Source organism: Dromiciops gliroides, chromosome 1, assembly GCF_019393635.1.
Source record: "Dromiciops gliroides isolate mDroGli1 chromosome 1, mDroGli1.pri, whole genome shotgun sequence".
NCBI lineage: Eukaryota > Metazoa > Chordata > Mammalia > Microbiotheria > Microbiotheriidae > Dromiciops > Dromiciops gliroides.
Window position 1 is genome coordinate 720,432,145 of NC_057861.1, and position 13,104 is coordinate 720,445,248.

The window sequence follows — 13,104 nt, forward strand, 5'->3', positions numbered from 1 at the left end:
AGGCACAGATATAAGTACACATGTACATATACATATACATATACATATACATATATATATACATATACATATACATATATATATACACACACGCACACACACACACACATATACATATACTCACCTCTGGCACAATAGGTTCACCATTTTTTAACCACATGTAAGAAGGAGCTGGTTTTCCACTGGCTTTGCACTCCCAAAATAAAGGATCATATATTGATAGATCTTTATTTTGGATTTTTTCATCCCATTCTGGAAGTGCTGTTCAAGAAAGAACATGTTTTTTTTTTTTAATTTTGTGTATATGTTCCCAAGTCATTTCATGAATTTTTTTTAAAAATTAAGGAATTTCATTTCATGAAATCAAAGGACATCAGGAAATAAAACTTAGGGTCTAACATGAAATTTGCAGAAATCTATTTCTCTGTAGTGGAATTCCTTTTGCACTTTTAATAGTTGCTTTCATTAAAATAAATCTTTATTTCTAAACAGGCAATAGCAAGATAGTTGATCAGGTGGTCTTGGAAGAAATGATTACAGATGAGAAACTTGGTAGCTATAGATATCCTGAAATAGTGCTCCAGGAAAACAAGGTAACGTTGAGGAGATTGCTGTGCTGAGGTAGAAGTACCTTTGAGATCCCTGTTTTAACCATTGTGTGTACATGCGTGTGTTTGTGTACATATGTACTTGCTGGACCCTTGGGCAATCTGGTGATGCCTCTGGCCTCCTTTCCCAAATAATGTCTTTAAATGTGAAAAAAATAAGATTCGTCATATTAAAAAGGATAGCAATTATATTGAAACGTAATTATGGATTTTAAAAGAAAATGAAACAGAATTTCTGAACCCTAGCTTAAGATCTCTTGCTCTAGGGCATGAGCATTGGTCTGGGTGGCAAGGCTGTTGGTGAGGCAGTGGAGCAGATGGAATTGAATTGATTGTTTCTGTGCTTATTTTACTATGACAAGGGGAAAAAATCAGGGTTGTAAAAGAAAGGTAAAAAAAATCATAAGGGAACAAGGTATTTGATGAAAAGGATTGGTATGTAAGTCTGAGTTAGAAAATATATGTTTTTTGAAGACTTTTGAGGACATAATTATATTTTTTAAAGAGTAATCAAGTATCAAAAGGGATTGGCCTTCTCATCCTGAAGTAGCATTGAGCCTAAAGTGCATGAATCTAACAGGAGATTAAGTAATAAACCAAAGCCATATAAGCATATGCATAGTTGCTTAGGGGATGTAATATCTACAAGGGATTGCAGTAGGCACAAACATTCTTTTGCAGACCCCGATGTTCTGACCACACTATAAAGAGATTTTTTTTAATTGGCTTTTTAGCTGGAAGTGGAGGGGGCACATTTTTTTAAAGAAAGCAATATTCCTCTATAATCATATCTTCTATGGGCTGTTTTCCTGCCTGGCAGCATTTCAATAAGATAAGAGACAATATTTTAAAAAGAAATCCCTGCTCCCTCCCCTTCTGAGGCCACGTGTAGCCCTTGAATAATTGCTTTGGATCTTTGCCTCAGTATTCGGTTTTGTTTTGTTTTTTCATTTCAGGTGAAGGAGATTGAAAGCTAAGACCTTATCAATTAAAAAAAAATTAAAATTAGGAAAGTAAGTCGCTAAAACTTTTGGGAATTGAGTCTGCTTTGGAATTTTCAGCCAGCCAACTGAACTTGGATGCCTTGAAGAATAAGAATCAACCTTGGGAACCCAGTCCAGGAGTACTTGAGACCTAGACTCATCCAGCAGCAAAGACACATTATGAAGTGAACTTGATGGAAACAATGCTTCATATAAACTAGATCTTCTGAGGAGGTGTAATAAGGGTGGGCCAATTATTGTTGGGGGGCGGGGGTGGTACTGTGTGAGACCTCTATTGTTGCCACATCTTTGAAGTAAATATCCATTTGTAAAATCTAATAGATGTTAATTGGTTAGATGGAAGTGACACATTAATCATTGGTGCCCAATACAGGAGGACAACATTTTCAAAAAGGAGTTCCATAAGATATCATTAGAGAAAGAGAACCCCAAAACACTAAAGGTACTCCTGGATTCCTAAAGGGAAATGCAGCCAGCAAGACTACAGGAAACAAAGCTCAGAGTATTAGCTAGGAACCTAACACTGTTATGCGTAAAATATAAATGCAGATGCAGCGGGCAGCTAGGTGGCACAGTGCATAAAGCACCAGCCCTGGATTCAGGAGGACCTGAGTTCAAATCTGGACTCAGACACTTGACACTTTCTAGCTGTGTGACCCTGGTCAAGTCACTTAACCCTCATTGCTCTGCAATAAATCAATAAATAAATAGATAGATAAATAGATAGATAAATAAACGAATAAATGAATACAAATGCATAAATAAATAAAAATAAATGCAGATGAAAGGTATACCAGATCTCAAAAAAAAGATAATACAAAGAGAGAATTTCATTAGAAGGATCTTTGAAATTGAACACTTCAGATCTGGGTTCAACTGGGAATGTGACCCAAAGAACACTATGGAAAACTGTCAACTATATTTATACTATATTTTTCTTATCTCCCTTGTTAATGAGAAACTATAACTCCATCATTAAATATGATGTAAAGTATGGATGCATGCATGTATGCAGGTGTATGTACACATATATGTACATACATACACATACATGTGTGTGTATTTCAGCAAAGAACCTTCAATTGTGTAAAGAAAAACAATTGTTTTCTTCAATTATCTCGGTGGTTTCTGTAGCTTTATTAACTTCATCTATTTCAAATAATCATTAAATATGAATCTATATTTCTATATTTAGATAAATAGTACAGACAGACGTACAATAATAGTGATGATTTAGGTGGACACATATTTATACATACAGAAATTTAAATGTAATGTACATATGCATAATTTCACATATAGGTATATCCAATGCATTTATATATTTTATATATAATTTATATTTAATGTGTATCTATACATTTAGTACAACACATAATTTGCATATAGCATATACACACATGCATATGTGCATGTGTATATATATATATATATATATATATATATATATATATATATATATATATATATATATATATATAAACTGGACATATGTTCTAGATGAATTATTTGCCATCTAGAGGTGTGCAACTATAAGAATTCTCAGGATTTGTCACTGAAATTTCTCCATTTTTATTTGTTAGGATATTCAGTATGCCTCTTTATTTCAAAAACTAAGGACCTGGTTTCAACATCCATTTCTGATGCTTACTACACCTCTTTTCTCTTGGTTGTCACTTAACCTCCACAGGTCTCAATTTTCTCAACTGGAAAACAAGGGTTTCAGGCTTGAAAGCCTCTCTTCCCACTCTAAATACTTTGACTTCACTTGTAATGGGGCATAAGGATTCACTGCTCATCTACTCTCCTCCAACAGACATAAAACTTATCAGAAATAGGCCAAATAAATAGGAGAGTTCCTTCTTATTAACAGAATCAGTTCTCTTTAATTAAAAACACATTTGCCTCTTATGCAGGGAAAAAAAGCAACACCCTCTAAACCCTACTACCTCTAAGACCTGATAGGAAGTTTTTTGGTTTTTTTTGTTTTTGTTTTTTTGGTGAGGCAATTGGGTTAAGTAACTTGCCCAGGGTCACACAGCTAGAAAGTGTTAAGTGTCTGAGGCCCAGATTTGAACTCAGGTCCTCCTGAATCCAGGGCCTTGCTCTATCCACTGCGCCACCTAGCTGCCCCAGAAGTATTTTTAATAGAAAAAGGATTAACATTGTTCTGCAACTCACATAGGATTCTAAAAACCTGACAATAGAAATTCTAGTCAGGGATTTTTAACCAGTGATCCTTGAACTAGTTTTGTAAGTTTTGGTTTTGTTTTGTCTTTTTTGTATTATGATATGTATTCAATATAATTGATTTTTCCCTATTTCACTGAGCTGTCATCTGCTCCTTTGCATCATCTGCTCATTTTTTCTTGTTCTTCACTAAAAGGCCGAGTGCAGCAATGCTAATGCCTCCTCCATATGGCATTCTCTTAAATTTTCCAAGATAGCTCTAATGCACCTCATTTTTTCCCCCTAAGCTCCAGTTTCTACAACCAAGAGCCATATGATGATTTTTGATCTCAGACAATTTTTGGATCTCTTTTGTAAAACTAACTTCCTTTTGATGGCCACCAACTAAAGGTTAGTCATTGTTTTTACTCAAATGTGACACTAAAAACAACACAACACTGCAGATGTGTTGTTGTTGTTCAACCATTTTTATGTTGTGTCTGGCTCTTTGTGAACATGCTTAAGGTTTTCTTGGCAAAGATACTGGAGTGGTTTGCCATTTCAATCTCTTATTCATTTTACAGATAAAGAAACTGAGGCCAACAGAATTAAGTGACTTGCCCACAGTCACACTGCTAATAAGTATCTGAGGCAAGTATTATATCCACTGAACCACCTAGCTTCACTCCAGACATGATATAACCATAATTTCGAGTCCATGCTAGACAGTATGTATTTAATGCAATCAAAGATCACATTTATTTTTTTCTTATCTTAGAAGCCATATCACAAAATTGAATATTGCCTTATAGTCAAGTAACATCCACAAATATATATTTTTTCATGTGAACTGCCATCTAGTTGTAAATATTTCATGAAAGGATTATTTAATCCCTTTGAAGGAAAAGCTTGTTCCATTTTTTCTCTTAGAATTCAGTTCCTGGAGTATTATAGTTGCTTAAGTTCCTGAGCTACAATATCCTTGTATTTAATGTTGTATAAGTGTGATTTACTTTTTGGAAGGATTTGTAAAACTAACCAGCTCCAGAGTTCAAGCTGCAATGTACATGCATTGGTAGGATGTGAATAAACTTTCCTGCCAAGATATTTAACTTGGTACTTCTCATTACAGAAGGAAGGCCAGGGGAATATGACATTGTAAATGAAGCTCTAGAGTTAGCAATCCTAGAGTGTACGAAATTTTTCTGTATATATACATACACATATGTATATATATACATCCATATATTTATAAATATTATACATTTTCCCTAATTTGTATGATTATTAAATGCTATAAAATTTAGATTGTATACATCATATAAACAATGAAGATATTGTGAACCTTAATTGCTCATTTTGAAAATGTATATAGTCCTTGGGGAAAGCGGAAAAGAATGTCATATTGATAGAAGCCAATTGAAGTAGAAAATTAAATAAATTATTTGCATAATTCAGGTTTCTACCAGTTTTTATCTGCAATAGATAATGAGGAAGAGCAATTTTTCCTTTAAATTGCGCACATAACCATCTCAATATTCCACTTATTTTTTTGGGGGGGTGGTGCTTAAACACAAGGGATCAATATGTGATGTAAGAGGAGGGAAACTGATTCTAATTTGGTCAGCCACCTTGTAGAATTTCTACACAACTAATTTAGTGTAGGAGGAGCAATAACTAAATTGGATTGGACACAGCATCCTGTACTGACGATGCCTAGGACTGTTGATTTGGGTTTGTAGATAACTCCATAGCTTTGTTGTTCCCTTGGCCAAAACCTTCATGTTGGTTGTGGACGACTATAGTGGAAAAGCTTCCTTTGAAACTTGGCCAAAGCCTTTAATATCCTGCTGCTAAAAAAAACTCCCAGCTGGGTCCCTACAATTTCATTTAACAAAGGATGCTAGATTAAAGAAGTCAATTTTATTACAACTGCAGCATCTATTGAAATGAAACAATTCCTTCTCAGTTTCCATTCTTAAAACTATGGGGGAATAGTAAATGTGAGAAATCACATTCTCTCTGTAAAAGGCAACTCTTCAATTTATGCTACATTGGAACTTCTAAAGGAAATTGAAAATAGTAGTGAAGACATTGACTCAATTCATGGCCATAAGGTGGTTTTTACTCTTTAGACCCCTATTATTTAATATTTTATTGACTATAAATACATCACATATAAGTGTTATTTGATTATGAAGACATTAAAAGAAATAGAAGGTCACCAGTGTAGGATGATTCAGTACAGGTCAGGCAAGGACATTTTTAAGGACATTTAAGTACAGGTCAGGCAAGGACATTTTTAAACAACAAAAAAATACCGGGGGCAGCTAGATGGCGCAGTGGATAGAGCACCGGCCCTGGAGTCAGGAGTACCTGAGTTCAAATCCGGCCTCAGACATTTAACACTTACTAACTGTGTGACCTTGGGCAAGTCACTTAACCCCAATTGCCTCACCAAAAAAAAAAAAAAAAGAATATGCTTTAGGTAAAGAGGGGAGAAAATAATGAATTCAAGAATATATATATATATATATATGCCTTATTAGTAGGAAAAAAAAAAAATCTCTGAGCCCCCAGTGAGATTTGTGAGATATAGTTTTGAAAGTGAGACATTGAGGAATACAATTATTTCAATATCCTCATGGATATTTAATACTGGCCAATTATTTAGAATGTGAAATAGATTGGCATTATATAGAAATCCTTGATGCTGCGAATATAAGCATGGCAGAGAGTTTTGAGAAGAGACTGAAAGTAAGGATACATTATAGTGACAGAGAAGTGGGAGTAGACTACAAATTATCAAGTCAACTAGAGCAAGGTAATCCCTGAATTCCTGGTGAAGATCAATCTGTTACCACTAAGGAAGTATAATATATAACTGTAATGGAGTTCTTCAACTTAAACAACTACTCGAACAAAGTCAGGAGGCTGAATCAATTCTTGGTTTGTCTTATTTTATAAGGTAAACTATTCATAGAAGTACACTACTACTAGAAAAGGACTGAAAGGAAAATGGCTCCTTATTGATTGGGGAATTAATGAAAATAGATTTGGTATATTAATGAAACAAAATAGCATTTTCCTGAAATAAATGTCAAATACAAAGAATTCAGAGACTTGGGGGTAATTTGCATAAAGTGTTTTCCTGTAAAATATGTAGAACCAGGTGACCAGTTCATATTATGACCACTGTAATTTAAAGGAAAATAATAATGAAACTATTCACTATCAGACACAGTCAAACACCAATCATGACTTCAAAGGATAGAGGGTATAACATATGTCCCACTTTTTGTTAGAGAAGTAGTGGCCTATAGATATAGAATGGCAAGGTACAATGACAGATATGAGTAATGTGTGGATTTGTTTTACTTAAATATACAAATTTGTTACAAGAGAGGGTTCAACCTAACAAAAAAACATGTTGCAGGTACGATGTGAGACATGGGGGGGGGGGGGTAAAGTGTGGAGGTCATTGGAAAGTGATAAAGTATTTTAAATGAATATAGGTACAATATTTTAAGTGAAATAAAACAATAGTTGTACTTAAATCTGGACCCAATTCTGAACAATATAGAAAAAAGTGACTGATGAAGTAAAAAAGAAAGAAAAATAGAGAAGTGGTAAAACTTAGATTTTGTGACGGATGAGAACATGAACAACATGTATAATCTGACATGCCTCTGTTCTCAAGTCCTGATTGTAAGGAATTTGGGGAAAAAAGGTTTCTGGGGGTGAAGTCAAGCTAGCAGAGAAGAAAACACACTCTGCTGAGCTTTCTCAACATTCTCTTCTAGAGAATTCTCTTCTAACACCTGAAATAAAATTCTGGAGCAGCAAAGTCAACAACAGGTAACAATAAGACATCGTTTTGGCCTAAGACAAGAAAGGAGATTGGAAAAAGAGATCTGTGACAACAAAGAGGAGGATCAACTGGAATCTAAGTTATTGAAACACCAGTGTTTGGAGTAGGTTGTGGTAATAGAAGCAGCAGTAGCTTTGGGAGCTCTCAAGCTATAGATAGAAAAGGAACTTAATAACTGGTAAGAAAGGGACTATAAGGACCCCTGAGTTAGCACTGAATGCCAGAGCAGATGAGATTTGACAACTCGATTGCCAATACTCATTTCTGGGTCATAGTTCAAGGAGAGGGATGAGCATATTTGGGTAAGAGTAAGAGGATCAGCATTGCTTTTGGTATCAAAGGATCAGGGACAATGAGGAAACACACACACACACACACACACACACACACACACACACACACATATATATATTTTTCCCCAGTACTAAGGAAACAGGGCCCTGAGGAGAAGTATTGACTACAATCCCAAAGGATAAGGAGTCTTCCTGGATAAGGAATGCAATGCAGCCTAGAAAATCAGTGACCACATTCTCCACAGATCTACCACCATGGTAGCATGAAAAAAAAAATCCAACCCCCCAGAAGTAGATCTAAAAAGAGCAGTGTGAAAAAGACTGAAGCTTGGGACATGAATTGTCCCTTTCCAGGCTAGCAAGAGAGCACAACTTTATCATGAAGTTTATAATCAAGAAAAAAGAATCAGAAAATAAGCAACAACAAAAAGAAACTGACCTTAAAAAGTTACTATGGTGACAGAAAAGACCAAGGCATGAACTCAAAAGAAGACAATAAAATAAAAGCAACCAAAAAACAAGGCCTAAAAGAAATATAAAATAAATTGGAAAGAAGCCCAAGAAGAACTCCAAGAGCTAAAAAAAATTGATTTTCGTAATCAGAGTAGAAGAAAAAGTAGGTAAAGAAATTAAAGTAAAGGAAGAAAATAATTTAAAAAGAGAAACAACAATATTGGATAAAATGATAGTAAGGTATAATTTTAATAATTTAGTAATTATTTATATTTTTAAAAGAAAAACACAATTATCCAAATGGAAGAAAAAGTAGAAAAATTCACCAGTGAGACTAATTCCTTAAAAATAAGAATTATCCAAATGGAAAGAGTTACAAAAGCTCAATGAAGAAAATAATTTGAATTGGGTAAGTGGAAGCTCAATGAGAAATCAGGAAACAAAGAAAAAAATAAATGAAAATAGAAGTTAAAGCAAAATATCTCATCAGAAAAACAGAGTGAGGAGAGGTCATTTAACATTTAGTGGACTAACTGAAGACCATGATAAAAGAAAGCAACTAGACATCATTTTCCAAAAATTATGGAGGAATTCTGCCCCACCTAAAAGGAAAAAAAAATCCTCCCATCATCATTTGACAGAGATTCCAAAATGAAAAATCCCAGGAAAATAGTCAAATCCAGAATCTGAGGGGAAAAATGCTTCAAACTTCCAGGAAAACAAGCAAAAAACATAATGGAGCCACAGTGAAGATCATACAAGATTTAAAAATTGTAAGTTTAAAAGAGTAGAAGGCTTAGAATAATAATGCAAAAGACAAAAGAGAAGTAATTACAACCAAGAAAATCCTTACCCAGCAAAATTGATAATAATCCTTAAAGTGAAAAAAAACAAATACTAAGTGAAATAGAGGACTTTTAAGCATTTCAGATGAAAAGACAAGAGCTAAATAGAAAATTTGACTTTCAAAATAAAATTCACAAGAAGCATAAAAAAGCTAAGCTGAGTGAGAAATCATAAGGGACTCCCATAAGGTTAAACTGGTTTGCTATTCTACCTGTCAAGATGATACATATAACTTCTAAGAACATTATTTGTTAATAGAAGATTGTGGGGACAGCTAGGTGGCACAGTAGATAAAGCACTGGCCTTGGATTCAGGAGGACCTGAGTTCAAATTTGGCCTCAGACACTTGACACTTACTCGCTGTGCGACCCTGGGCAAGTCACTTAACCCTCATTGCTCTGCAAAATAACAAAACAAACAAAAAAAAGAAGATTGTGCAATCAATGTAGCCTCTGAGGTTAAAGTTCAACCAAGTATGTATTGATCTCCTGCTGCTATTTTTTGGGTAACAATTGTTAAGGGGCTAAAATTCTAGCTAGGCTGTCTAAAATATCTAATGAGTGGTCGCCAATAAATTAGAAGTTTTAGCAAGAGTTAGACTTTTAAGCATTTATTAAGGAGAATAAGAATTTGGTGAAGAGAAAGAGAAAGGGCCTGGATTCATCTTTCTATTAAAGGGAGAGCACATTTCTCCTGCACGCTCTCCATGAGAATCCTGGCGAAAGAGAGCAAGAGTGCCCAGCCTCACCCCTTCTTCCTCCCACAAGCAAATGTCCCTTCCTGATGCCAAAGAAAAGACACATTGTCTTGCCCTCAGGAGCCTTCTCCTCATGGCAGAGCTTTCCTACAGTAAGTCTCCAGCATGTGGCGTCATTCCAATCATTACACAATTAACACCAAGAAAACAGTGGTTCTCCACCAGCCAGCATCATACCATCCATATATAGAACTATCAATTACAGTAAATGGGGGAAATTTTGAATGTTATATATAAGTTCACTTATTTTGGCAGTATATTTTCAAGTAATGTACACATAGATGATGAGATTAATACATGTATTTCCACAGCTAGCTCAAGGTTTGGGAGGATCCAAAGGCAGGAGTAGGAGAGAAGTATTGGACTGCCTATGAAAGTCAGTGAAGCTCTAAAGAACAATTGTGCTGACTTCATTGTTATATGCTTATGAAACCTAGAGTGTATTCCAGCACCTTTCCAATAAACTGAATTACTTCTATTTGAATTGTCTTAGGAAGATTCTGAAAATTATCTAGCAATATAAGAGACTGAACATTGAAGTCCTTTCTTGGACTGAACTGCCAAGCATTCAAAGTCTGCTGCAGAGAACTAAAATGCCAACATTTGTGCCTTCAAAAAGAACAACAAAAATAAGAAAAGAAAAGAAAAAAATGAAAAAACTGTTTTAAGGAGAAATCACACAAAGCAAGTACTCACATCAAGGTGAGAAGTGATACAAGGACACTATCAGGGTCCCCCTAAAGAGCTTATAATCAATTGTGGGACATGGGAAACACTTTCATGTTGGCCCAGCACAATGTAAGTACATCAAAGAAGACACTGTGTAAAATACAATTGTGGTAAATTGAAAGAAATTTGAGATGCATAAATTTAGAGACATGCCCTCTCCAAATGTTCATATAGATTATTTCTGCACAACCTGTGGTAGTCTTAAGAGCTCATATTGGTCTGATCAGTCTGACACACTGTACCTTGATCCAAACAGTGATATAATTTGGTCCTCTTCAATAATGAAGGAAAAACCATGACAATCAAGAAATTTATCATTATTGGGCAGTAAGAACAATTCTTTAAAGAAAAGAGGACATGGGACTCAGCAATAATGTTGGGATGATGTAAAAGAAATGGGTAGATAAGAAAAAGTGAAGCCCCAGCCAAAGGTAAAAAGAAGGAGGTAAAGCCAGAATAGCAGAAAAAAGACATTGACTTTCCTGAGCTCTCCTCAGAACCCCTCCAAACAACTTTATATAATGTCCTTAAATTCTGAAGTGGCAGAAACCACAAACTGATGGGGAGAAAAAAATTCCAGCCAAAAATAACTTACAAGATTAGTAGTGTGGGGGCCAAATTTGATATAGGGAGTGGCTTGTCTTAATATTGGGGTCCCAGAAAAAATAAGGGACCTCTAGGTCAAAGCTCCCTCCCTCCGAACTGCCTTTTTAGATATTTTTCCCAGGTCAATAAGAAAGGAGCCTAACAGCCTCTTTTCCACAAACAGATCAGGTTTTATTAATGGGAATAAAATAAACAGCAAGGGTGAAATTAATAAAATCAAAGACAATGGAATAGGGAAAAAGAAATATGAATAATCCCCCTAACTCTAACCTAAGTCGATACAATCCCCAAACTCACTTCCAGTTTAGCTAATTCAAAACAGCAGGGCTTGTATGTTAACTCACCACCTGAGGTCTGTAGCTTCAATGGGAAATAGCTTTGCAGTTAGGGCTCTCAGGACAAAACTGCCAAGAAAGAAACTCTTGCTGCCCGCTCCTGCAGCTCAAACCACCAGGAGAGTATGCTCCCCTCAGCGAGAATTTACTCTCCTTCCCCCAAAGGGGAGGTCCTTCAAACTCAATCAGAGAGTGGTTTCTCCTGCTGACATCAGCAGCATACATCACTCAGGACAGGCCAGGCGTGGCTCATCACAATCAGTCTGCCAAATTCCATTTCACCACAGTAGGAAAGGTCTGTTGCACTTGGGTAGGAGTGGGGTGAAATCCAGCAGAGGATGTGCCCCAAAACAACAGCAGGAGAAAAAGACTAAATCATCTATTTTTATTTTCTTTCTTTCTTTCTTTTCCCTTTTATTCACATTTTCTTATACAAAGTAACTAATATGGTGGTTTTATATAATTGTGCATATATAACCAATATCTGGATGCGTACCACTTTAGACAGGGAAGAGGGGAGGAAGGGAAAGAGGGATCAACTTTGGAACTCAAAAGTTTAAATAAAAATGTTTATTATCAAAAAAGTAGAATTACCAAAATGGAAAAAGTTACAAAAGCTCAAAGGAGAAATACTTCCTTAAAAATGGAGTGGAAGAAGTGAAAACTGAGCTTATGAGAATTCAAGAAATAATGAAACCGGGGCAGCTAGGTGGCGCAGTGGATAGAGCACTGGCCCTGGATTCAGGAGGACCCAAGTTCAAATCCAGCCTCAGACACTTTACACACTTACTACCTGTGTGACCCTAGGCAAGTCACTTAACCCCAATTGCTTCACCAAAAAAAATAATAATAATAATAAAACCAAACCATAAGAATGAAAAAAATGAAGACAGTGTGAAATATCGCATTGTAAGAACAACTGATCTGGAAAATAAATGCAGAAATAATCATTTAATAATTCTTGCATTACCTGAAATCCATAATAAAAAGGAGGAGGGGGCTCTTAATCAAGGAAAATTGCTCATATATATTATATCCAGGGGGTAAAATAGAAAATGAAAGAATACAGAAGCATTCCTGATGAAAAGACCAGAGATGAATAGGAAATCTGACTTTCAAATATAAGACTCAAGAGAAGGATACAAAGGTAAACAGGAAATAGAAATCATAAGGTGTTCAACTAGGTTAAACTATTTACATTCCTACTTGGGGAAATGACACTTCTGAATACTAAAAACTTTATAATTATTAGGGCAATTAAAGGGAGTATACCTAGAAAGAAAGCATGGTGGAATTGGCTCAAAAAGGTAAAAATATACTCAGTGAAGTATGGAAATCTAAATTACCATACAGGGAAGTTAGAGGGGAAGATAATAAGAGGAGAGGGGGATAATAGGATGGAAGGTTCATTGGGGGAGGTAAAAGTCAAAAGC

At 35.4% G+C, this 13,104-nt stretch overlaps 1 protein-coding gene across 1 annotated transcript in view; it reads right to left on the reverse strand.

Annotated features, from left to right (window-relative positions):
* The window catches only part of LOC122737331 (contactin-6-like), a 482,372-nt gene that overhangs the window by 159,805 nt on the left and 309,463 nt on the right, over window positions 1-13,104 (reverse strand). Inside the window, 1 exon segment of the mRNA XM_043979812.1 lies at window positions 125-261. Coding sequence (XP_043835747.1) covers window positions 125-261 — 137 coding nt within the window.